Below are 11,828 nucleotides of genomic sequence, written 5' to 3' on the forward strand. Positions count from 1 at the left end.
TGCAAGTTTTTGTTTGAAAATTTAATTTCAAGTACTTTCAGTAATATTAATATTTAGGAGTAGAATCCCAGGTCACAGCTCATTCTGTTTTTCACTTTATGAGCAATTGTCAAACTGTTTTCCACAGCATCTCCACCATTTTTTTATTTCTCCTAGAAAGGTATGAAGATTTCAGTTTCTCTGAATCCTCACCAGTATCCTATTTTCCACTTTTAAAATCGGGACCAAGTTAGTATTGAGTCGGGAGCTAAAACCTCATTTATATCATGGAGCACACTTTTTAATGCAATTGCTCATAGGAAAACAATGATCAATAAGACAACTATTTGAAAGACATAATCTTGAAAATGAGCAAGTTACTTCAAGGAAAGCAAGATAATATTTTGGTGCCACTGATAAAAGTTAAGTGTTATCTCAAACAAAAATGAAATTTAAAAATGTGTACTAGCTCCTGACTCAAAGGGACAAGAATTTTTCCTCCAGACAACCACTAACCTTCAACATGCAATATAAGAATTTTATGCATATTTATCATGTTGTCAGAAAAAAAACTAAAAACTATGTAGTCATGGGTTTAGATTTAATAATACAATTTACCGCCTAATCAGGGAAAATTTTTATCTAACATTCCACCCCCTTTTCAAAATGAATTTGTTGGGCGCCCCCTGGTGGTGTAGGGGTTAAAGTCTCAGAAATATTAAGCTATCACCAGCCACTGCAGCATAAATTAGGTCTAGGAGCTGACCCACATGCTACAGCAGACTCTCCTGCCTCGCCCACTGTTCCCCTTAGCAGTGCATCTCAGTTGATCTGCAGGTTCTTCTCTCCACTCTGTCTTTGGTGAATCCTCTCACATACCTCCCCATTTCTGACCTACACCCCAGTTCTTGTCTGCATAAATAATGAAAAAAAAACTAAGTCTTTAAAAGATAGATTCAATAAATAAATAAATAGATAAATCAGTAGATAGATAGATAGATGAATATGTAGTCATGGACCTACAATGACTACAATGACTATTAATATAGCCTGGTTGCTACTACCTGATTCATGCTAAGCTTTCTTCATGAGTGCAAATTTTAACACAGTGAACAAGGAAAATAACTTTTTAGAATTAGGGAAAAATATTTTGACTTTGAGGACTCTGTGAAGGAGTGTCAGGAATTACTAATGCCTGTTGATCATACTTTAAAAATAGCTGTTACGGCCCTCCCTGGTGGCGCAGCGGGTTAAAGCACAGCACTGAGAAGCTAAAGCCACTTCCGCATGAGTTCGATTCCCGCCTGCCCCGGAGGTGACCACATGGCGTGGCAGACCTCTCCTGACCCGCCCACTGCTCCCCTCAGCAGTGTGCTTCGTCGATCTGCCTGTTCTGCTCCCCATTCTGTCTCTGGTTAAGACTCTCGCTGCCCCTGAGCCTCTGGCCTGTACCCCAGTTATGTATGCACAAATAAATAAATCTTAAAAAAATAGCTGTTATGGTGAAATGTCACTTTTGAACAGGCTACTGTGAATTCATATATATTGAAAGAAGTAGCATTGTCATTCTATTATAATCTCCTTGTTGAAGTTTTCCAGTTTTTTTTTTCTTTTTTTTTTTAGGATTATTTATTTACGCATACAGAACTGGGGTACAGGCCAGAGGTGCAGAGGGTGAGAGGCTTCACCAAAGACAGAGTGAGGAGCAGAACAGGCAGATCAATGACGCACACAGCTGAGGAGAGCAGCGGGCCAGACAGGAGAGGTCTGCTGCGTCATGTGGATCACCTCTGGGGCCAGGGATTGAATGGCACTGAAGCGGCTGCCACTAGCTTGTAATAATGTGCTCTCACCCACTCTCACCACCAGGGAGGGCCCTGTTTTCCAATTTCTTACCAATGTGTTTGGCTAGGTTACTATACATACCCGGTCAGCAGCAGCAATTTTTACCTGCAGTTCTTATGAATCTAGATTTTTGATGGGCAAAGAGCATATATTTAAGAAAGGAGGCTAAAGTGGATGGTACAAAAAAGATGGAAGAAATAAAATAATATAAAATCATTTGTGTATTCATGTCACAAGTCACTTCCAAAGCTACTCCAACCAGTTTCTAAAATCAAATAGAGTAGAAGGGATAGCACATCTATTCTGTTATTAGATTAGGTTATGCATGGAAAGGTTTTATGACTTTGTCTCATGACAAACCATACTATTTGTATACAAAGAATCCTCTTCTCTCTAGTTAAGGCCTACTTTTGCATCAGCATTAATTACAACGCCTATGTAAATGGTCTTTCATGAAGTCAAGACTGACACACAAGGAATTTTCTTTTGAGGACTGTTGTAGTAAAATATTTCTCTTTCAATGACATGTCTGAAATAATAAGACTTAGATATCTTTACAAAGCAAATATTCATTTATATTATGTCATATTATAGATAGCCAAATTTGCAGTTTGACTTCAAGGACAGCATAATGAAAGGAAATTAATCAAGTTTCTGTTAATAGAAATAGATTCTCCTACAAAGTAATAGATTAGATTAGAAGAGAAAAGTGCTCCAAAGGAAAATAACTTCTTTTCAAAACAACAAATCAAATAAATGAGTTTCAATGTATTTGTTCATAACAGACTGCTCATTGATCAGCATATACTTTGCCAAACACTTTTTTGTGTAGAAAGGAAGGTTTCACTATTCTTGCTACATACTCCACTGAGTAAATCCAAGTGTGAAACACTTTGAAGTCAGCAGGCATTCTGTGCTTCCAATAATTCTGAAGGGATTTAGCAGCCAGAAAGGATTAAAACTTGGGAAGAAGGAGGGCAAAATGCAGCTCAACCTTCACTGTGAGTAAAAGAAAACATGGTGAGGAGAGAGAAGTGAGACTTGACTTAGATTCAACAATTGAAACAGTGGTAAATCTAGTTTATTTAGAAATAATGAGAAAGGGGACAGACTTATAATCAATGTAAAAAAAATCTTTAAAATCATTATTGAATAACTGTGAACTTGGGTGCTTTGAAAAAGTATTTACATTTTTTAAAAAGATTTATTTATTTATGCTTACAGAACTGGGGTACAAGCCAGAGGTATGTTGGGTGAGAGGATTCACCAGAGACAGAGTGGGGAACAGAATAGGCAGATCTACTGAAATACACTGCTGAGGGGAGCAGCGGTAGGGTCAGGAGAGGTCTGCCATGCCATATGTCACATATATCAGCTCCCTGGCTGGGGATGGAACTCATGTTGCAGTGGCTTCTGAGAGCTTCATAGCGTAGTGTTTTAACCCATTGTGCCACCAGGGAGAGCCTTGTATTTTTCTTTTTTTTTTTTCTTTTTTTTTAATTGAAGTAATATTGGTTTACAATACCACATATGATTTAGGGGAATAAGTTCAAGCCTCAGATGTGTATTACCACAGCACTGTGACCACCAAATCACCTACGTCCTCCATCATAAACCATTATGAGATCTCCCTCTTAAGACTTGTTTTGGTTTCTTTTAGTCAGTTCCTTAGTTTTGTGTCTCTGTATTCCATGTGTGGTGCAAAATTGTGCAGTGTTCATCTTTAGCCTTCTAATTTATGAAAAAAATGTTTTTAAGCCAAGTGTTTTTAACCCAAATTCATCTGATATTTGATGTTCTAACTCAAGACAACTTCCCTCTTGTCCTACTTAGGTAATGCACTAGCCTCCTAATTGAGCTCTATGTTTTTGCCCCAGTCCTCCTGAAGGAGCTTTTTGAGAGGTGGATAATGTCCTGCTCTGTGCCATGACTTAACCATACTTGAGCTTATTGACAATAAAAGCTCAAGTCTTGAAAATGGTCTACAAAGTCCCATCTGCTTCTCTAACCTCATCTGCTACTGCCTTCCTGTCTTGTAGTCAACCTCAGTCACGCTGCCTTCTTGCTGTACACTGGGCATAATTCCTCTCAAGGATTTGAAGTTGATTCATCTACCTGGCAAATTCTCTCTCACGTACCAGAATGGCTCACACTCTTACTCTCCACAGGTCTATGTTAGTCCATCACCTTCAACCTGACCTTTCCTTCCCTACTTAACACAAATGCAAACTCTCCCTACCTAAAACACTCTCACATACTTCCCTATTTAATTTTCATTTATCACCTTCTTACATGTTAATGTTTCATTTATTTGGTTTTCCTTTATCTTTTTTCAGAAGAAGGGAAGCTCTATGAAAATATTTTGGGCCTGTTTGTTCACTAGATATCCCCAGTACTTAAAACAAGGTCTGAATCAGCAGCTGCTTAGTTAATACAAGCAAATGTAATTTGTGTTGAAAAAGGACCATTTTCAGTATAGGTTTATGTACGTCAGTGCTCTGTGACTTTTTTTATATGGACATGAAAGCTTTGCTTTTGAACTTCTAGTGTGGTTTTTCAGATACGGTTGGACTTTTAATAAAAACTTTCATCAGATGAGAAATCGAAAAACCAAAAATTCTTTGGGCTTTATCTAACATTGTGAACATTTCTTTTCTCAAAGACAAAGTAGTTGTTCCTTTTTGGAACTTTGCCAAAATTCATGGCTAACTGCTTCCTTTGTATATTCTAAGAAATTATAATTCAATTATTATATTTTTATAAAAATATAAAAACTGCAAGTATGTTAAATATAAGTAACAATTCAAGAGCATGCAAATTTCATTGACAGTATTTATACACAGAAGACAGGTAGCAGTCTCACAGAAGTGCTTGAAATTCTATCACTGGTTCTCTCACAGGGATTCCACTGTCTATTGACATTAACATAAGAAAAGTAACCTATATGCAGAAAGAAGGTTGTATTCACATTAACATTCATGAAGGCTGAGCAGCTGAAGCCCTACACATCAAGTAGGGAATTTATCTTTTGTCTACTGATGAGAAAATGTCTCAGTGATAAATGGTAACAGACAGGGGTGTCACAAGGGCAGCAGCACACAAAACAGATCAGACAAATTAAAAAAAAAATTTAAGTCTTTTGCAGTTTTTTTTTTCTTGGTTGACTTGTGGAGAACATGCCTTTCTAAAGGAAAAACACTTCAATGCTGAATTCTTAACCTTTACTGAGACACTTACAGAAAATAAACAAATAAAAACAAAAACAAAGAAATCTCACATGCTTTGAAATAATTTAAAAGTTTCAAAGGCTGAGAATTCAGAAATTCTGAAAAGGAGTACTCTGCAATTTGGAAAACTTATCTACACCAATCCTGTTTGGCTCTAAAATGTATGTTGTCAAGAGAGTAAGGCCGTCAACGCGCAAAACTTACTTCTGGGAAACATTAGGCATGAAATCGTTTTACATCGATGTACGTAAAATTAAGCCCATCAGTATACTCATTCAGTAAATTTGTGAGAAAGAATATATATGATGAAATGCGTCTGTTATTTAACAAACGAATGGGTCATTGCCCCCAAAAGTGTCTACCAATAACTTTCAGTTAAATTTGAAAGCAAAACAAGTTAAATTACAATTTGCAGAGAGTCCTGACTACTGGAGAATAGGAAGCCCAGAGCCAGCTCCATGGGCAGATCAATCAGTATTTCCCGTCGCCTGCCTCTAGGTGGCTCACTTAATCACCTAAAATGACAAAGGTTGGAAACAACGTCCTCCTCCTCCCAAGGGTTTCTTTCTAGTATGTTGCCTCTTCTGTAGAATTCTAGAGGCGCCAGCATGAAAAGACGGATAAGTATAATACAATTTTCTAAAATATAGATGTCTACACCGTGCTTTGGGGCTTGCTTTGTCCACTGTCCGCAAGCCTCCAGATGCAGAACAAGAAGAGATGCACAACAATCCTCTACATATCCTTTGCACCTCCTCTCTTAGGTATTTTTCTCTTGTCAGCTCCGCTAGGTAGACGAAGGACAAAGGCACAGCCAGTAGGTCGCGCCGGGTCGCCGGGTTAGCTCGCAGACTTTGTCCGCGGAGTTCCAGGACGGTGTAGAGGGGCGGGGCCGGAGGGGCGGAGTCAAGGCGGGGCTGGAACCCTCCTCCCCTCCCGCCCATTCACTGCCAGAGTCCCTGCGCATGCGCGCCGGGCGTAGGCTTGTGGTTGGGGAAACCCGCTTCGGGTTAGCCCTCGCGCCCCCACCCACCTCCTCCTCCCCCGCCCTTTCCCGCCTCCGCCCTCTTGACGCGATGACGCATGGCAGGTTTGCGGACGTGGCGGCGGCGCACAGTGCGGAAGGCGGAGACGTTGGCGGAGTCGGCTGTGGTGGCAGCGACAGACGGGGGCAATCAGAAACCCGAGGCTTGGCCATGAACTTGCCTGGGACGGCGGCGGACTTGACAGCCGTTTCCTTGTTGCATTGCTCCTGCTAACGGAACAGGTAAATATGGCGACGAGAGGTGAAGGAAGGGGGGGCCCTGTCGGGCTGGCGGGGCTGGGCCCGGACAGTGCGAAGCTGTGGTGGCTCGGAATCGCCCGCCGCAGGTGTGAAGGGGCCGTCGCGCGTGGGGATGTGACCTCGGCCCGCCTGGGGAGACTCTCGAGGGAGGGGAGCGCTGCATACCTCAAACCATCCTCCCCGAACCCCCTCCTAACTCTGTCGGGGAAACTGAGGCTTAGGGAAGACTCTTTCCTGTCCGTTTCCCGGCGCAAGGCATTTCTCATCCTAACATACTACATACTTTTGTTCCATAACTTTGTGTTCAGTATCCGCTGGTGGCCATTCGTATGGTTCCAGTGCGATGATATGACATAAATGTCTGAGATATACTCTCTGGGAATAACAGGGAAAGAAAAAAAAAATCTCAGGAGTGAAAAGGAAAAGAAGGCTTTAAAAACTCAGTTGGCCCTGGGGGATACTCCTGTGTGTTACCGTCTCTGGGCTGAACTACCTAGCTCCCTGTCACTCGGTGCTCTCTTCTTAATGTCAAAGGGAAGCACCTAGCAGCAAGTATGCTATAAGGTGTTTGTTAAACCATTTTTTACTGACTAAGCTGATGACTGCTTTAACATCGTATCCATTGGTACTTCTTAGTTCCGTGTAATTCTGGTAGCTTGGTGGCTTGAGTTTTCTGACAGGGGTTTCGTACTTTTATCAAAGGGCGAGACAAGTTGATCCAGTTGGCTTGAGTACTGTGTACTTTCTAATCTCTGTATTGTTGACTCAATTAATTATCTGCCTGACCAGAGTCTAGCTGTTTACTTCTGTTAGAGAGACAACTAATTCTTGGTTATTGTGAAACAGAATCCCAATTTGTGTTCTTCCTGATTTCATTTCAAAAGGGAGTGAAGAAATCGTGAAACAGAAAAAGTTGGTATAAATATATTAAATAGCTTTGGGGCATTGCTTAGTGGATTTCAGTTAGCTGTAGGATATGTCAGTTTGGTGTTATAAGAGCAAAGTCATCAGGGAGCAAAAGTCTAAAGGAGGCATAACTGAGTGTAAGTTACTGTGTATTAAGTGATTCTTACTCTTTTTAAAAACATGAACCCTTCCTGAGAATTTAGGAACAGTACTCTTCCCCAGAGTAACTTGCGTAGTATTAGATGTTGCCTACAAACCCACAGGATTCAGACATTCCCTAGATTGAAGATGTTGGATAGAAAAGATTTGGTCAAATAAGTGGAATATACAACTTAACCTATTTTAGGAAGAGAGATATTCTTTCAATTTTTAAAATAATTAAATAAAAACAAAGCATCTTTATTATGATACTAAAACACATTTAATCTCTATGAGCTTATTAAGAATGGTCACTTGTTAACATTCCTTGAAGGAATAGGGGAGACCACATGATTTCAAAAATTGGTATAAAATATAAATAGCTTTCTTTAATTTGGTTGCTGTCAAGTTAGGAATCCCAGTTCATGGCAATAATGTAACACCTGGAAAATAGGTGAAATAATTTAATATATGACTACTTACCTATATTAGCTGAATAGAAACCATTGAGTTTTTAAAGCATTTGTGTTGTTGCAGAGCAGGGTCAAAAATTGGTTTTCATGGCTTGCGTTCAATTGTAGCTAGAAAAATTCTTAGGTATGTGCCATATAAAGTGTATAATCTTGTCATCTAAATTACAAATTCATACCTTTGGAATTCAGCTTTATTGGATAGTTTTTGTCACTTTGTACTTACCTGTAGTCATCAAAATGGAACTAAACCCTTTGAGATGACATTGTGTCTTTGAATTCAGTGACATAACATTTTCATGGTTTTCTCCTCTCAACACTCTTTTTCCATACTTCCTTTAAAGGTTATTTTCCTTTACGCATTCTTTTTTTTCTTTATTTAAAGATTTATTTATTCATATAGAACTGGGGTACAGGCCAGAGATGTGGAGGGTGAGAGGATTCACCAGGGACAAAGTGGGGAGCAGAACAGTCAGATCGACAAAGTGCACTGCTGAGGGGAGCAGCGGGCGGGTAAGGAGAGGCCTGCCTTGCCATATGGTCACCTCCGGGGCAAGCGGGGATTGAACTCATGTGGAGGTGGCTTTAGCTTCTCAGTGCTGTGCTTTAACCCGCTGCGCCACCAGGGAGGGCCCCTTTACGCATTCTTAAAGGCTCATTCTTGGAGACTTTTCTCTCTACTTCCTCTTCAGCATCTGCACACACAGCTTCACTTTTTACCCATGTATAGATGAGTCATGAATAGATCTCTGATCCACCCTTTCTGAATTTGACTATATAGTTCACTTGGCTACTTGCCATTCCTTTTGACTGGCTTAGAGGAATTTATAATCATAGTGTGTCCCCATCTTCCCAAAGTTCTTACAGTTTTCCATAATTTAGAAAATGGTACCACCATTACCCAGTGATGCAAATCAGAAATTTTGATGTGTGATCCTTAACAACTTCCCTCTCTTAATATCTGAGCCACACTATTAATTCCCAAGTATTTTATTGCCACAATGTCTCTTACTGTTTCTTTCTTTCACAAAGTAACTGAAAGTAGTCTGCCATTTTTTGTGTGAACAATATGAAGTCAAAACTGAATGTACAATTAGTCTTTACATTCTTTTTTTTTTTTTTTTTTAACGATTTATCTATTTGTGCATACTGAACTGGGGTACAGGCCAGAGGTGCAGGGGTGGTGAGAGGATTCACTAGTGACAGTGGGGAGAACAGGCAGATCTTCAAAGTACACTGAGGGGAGCAGCAGGCGGGTCAGGAGATATCTGCCTCCCCATGTGGATCACCTCTGGGGCAGGCAGGGATTGAACTCATGTGGAAGTGGCGCTAGCTTCTTAGTGCTGTGCTTTAACCCGCTGCGCCAACGGGGAGGGCCCCAGTCAGCATTCTTGTATTACTTTATAATGAGTAGATCTATTTGATTAAGGTGAGTTAAGAGTGAGTATGCAAATAAACAAATGTTAGTTGTTTTTATTTAATTAGGTCAAATCTCAGTCTCACAGTATTTTTTTCTGAAGTAAAAGTCACATGAAACCTGTTCACAGTTTTTATGAAACAATTTGAGTTTGATAAGGGCTTTGAAAAAAATTCCTGGTCAGGAGGAAAATCATGACCTCTCTATTACTAATTGTAAACCCTGAAGTTAATATAATCCAAGGAGGTAGAAAGTACAAAAGATACTTCAATCCCATATGGATTTAAATGTAGAACAAACCAGAAAGTCTTGGGTTTTTTAATTACTGTGTGTAGATATAAACCATATACTTTAATTCCATCTGAACTAGAAATTGTTAAGTTTGCCCTTGTTAATAACACTTCAGGTGTGGTAATACACACCTGAAGAGATGTGGACCTATTTCCCTAAATCATATACAGTGTTGTAAAGCTATTTTATTGCCCAAAAAAAGTTAAAGAAAAAAAAAAGGTAATCGCGCCCATGTTTGTGATACATGGTACATGGTCAGTAAGAATGGATCACTTCTTCCCAATACATTATCTACATAGCCAGATATTTTCATTGTATTTCAACAGCAGTAAAACGTCAATCTAAATTTTTAAATAACTAAAACTGTGATTAACAAAAAAGATAAAATATCCTGAATGTCAGAGGCATGTGGCTCAATCAGATGTTTCAGCTACATTCCAAAGTTTTCTCTGCCTTCTTCCCCCCCTAGATTTTGGCATTATGGCTGGGAGGCATCAGAGTCGTTTTCCTCTTCCAGGAGTTCACTCAGGTGGCCAAGTCCATGCATTTGGAAATTGTACGGACAGTGATGTGTTGGAGGAGGATGCTGAGGTTTATGAACTTCGGTCCAGAGGAAAAGAGAAAATCCGAAGGAGTACATCAAGAGATAGACTTGATGACATTGTAGTGTTAACAAAAGATATAAAGGAAGGAGATACTTTAAATGCAATAGCCCTTCAGTACTGTTGTACGGTAAGTTTTAATTTTGCATAATGTAGTCCAAAATAAATTATTTGTTCATTAGTACAAATTAAAATAAATTTTGTGTCTCTTTTTTTCTTTTCCAGTCCTCTTTTATCAAAATCTGTATCATGTTGGTGGATGTTAAGTTTTTAAGTGAATACTTAAAAATTTGTTTATTTCTAAATCTGTGATTCTATTTTCAATATGAAAAATATCCAGATGTGTTACATTTTCAATATGGAAAACATCCAAATGTGTTCTTTCTTCTCCTTTTCAAAAACTAAGAGAGCTGTAAGAGAGAGAGAGTGTGTGTATGGGTATATATGGATGTATTTTTCTGTTGCCCCAATTTCCTAAACATTTCCAAAATGATACATTTTGGTGTGTTTCTTTCTATAACCTTTGATGTATTTATATATGTAAATATTTGGGGAGTTGTATATAAAATTGGTTTATGGTGTGCATATTATGCCGAGTTTCTTTGCCATTTTAATTACTTAGTTTATCACAGATAGCATTTAGAGCCTCAAAGAACTAACTCATTTTTAATGACTATATAATATGCTATAATACTAAGTTTTTCTACTCATGGATACCAAGTTTTTTCAGTGTTTTGAATTATGCAGCAAATATTACAACAATACTTTAAAATATTTCTGTAGAGTAGATTTCTAAAAGTAGAATAGAATTGCTAGATGAAAGGGAAGGCATATTTTTATTTTAATAAATATTAATCTCTGTTTAAACTTGTTATCTGTCATTATGTCCATCTTACATCTTTGTCAAAGACTGCTTTCTTCTAAATGATATGGAACTGTAAATTAGAATACTGGGTTTCAATCTTTTTCTCATACAATAGAATAGAATTTTGAAATGTATATAACCTTTTTACACATGAAATTCACTTCTTAGTTTTAGTATTTAAAATAATTAGAAAGGATATAATTTTCAGAATGTTGTCAATTTTGATATTTTAAAATAAAACTTAGAATACTCTTGAAAATATTTATTGAATTGTAAATAACACCAGGATTTGCTTCCTAAAATCATTTATATGAAAAATATGTACCTCAGATCTTTAAGCATGAAATTTTATATCACTCCTTTTTTCTTTTAATATTTATAGTCTCATAATTTTTTATACTGAAAATGTCTTATTATTTGTCATAGTTTTCTGCAGTATTAACAAAGATTTATAAATTTATATGAGGGACATTTTATATGAGGGACAAGGCTAAAAAGTCAAGGTGGAGATCCAAAAGAATAGTGAGTTTAGTAGTGATTAGAGAAGAACATTTGTTTTCCTTTAGTGAATCTGGAAACTCTTAGAAATTTTAGATAAATGCCATATTGAATGACTCAAACTGGGCATATTTACAAGGAGGAAAAAGGTAAAAAGCATTTTAGGCATGTAATAGTGGGATAGAGAAAATTTCAAGAAGGAAAAAAGTGAATGGAGGAACTGTAATATAATGTATGTATTATAGTGTAATGTATTACATTTCAGAAATGAATGGCTCGTAGCTGTTTGCGGTTAAACACTTTGA

At 38.1% G+C, this 11,828-nt stretch overlaps 1 protein-coding gene across 1 annotated transcript in view; it reads left to right on the forward strand.

The window, feature by feature from the left end:
* Positions 1-6,161: 6,161 nt before the first annotated feature.
* Positions 6,162-11,828, forward strand: part of LOC101622799 (lysM and putative peptidoglycan-binding domain-containing protein 3-like) — a 7,597-nt gene continuing 1,930 nt past the window's right edge. Inside the window, exons 1-2 of the mRNA XM_004678427.2 lie at positions 6,162-6,318; positions 10,028-10,290. Of these exons, the coding sequence (XP_004678484.1) occupies positions 10,039-10,290 (252 nt within the window). The 5' untranslated portion in view covers positions 6,162-6,318; positions 10,028-10,038. The remainder of the gene's footprint in view (positions 6,319-10,027; positions 10,291-11,828) is intronic.

The sequence above is a fragment of the Condylura cristata genome, unplaced genomic scaffold, assembly GCF_000260355.1.
Source record: "Condylura cristata isolate star-nosed mole 26May11 unplaced genomic scaffold, ConCri1.0 scaffold00007, whole genome shotgun sequence".
Classification (NCBI taxonomy): Eukaryota; Metazoa; Chordata; class Mammalia; order Eulipotyphla; family Talpidae; genus Condylura; species Condylura cristata.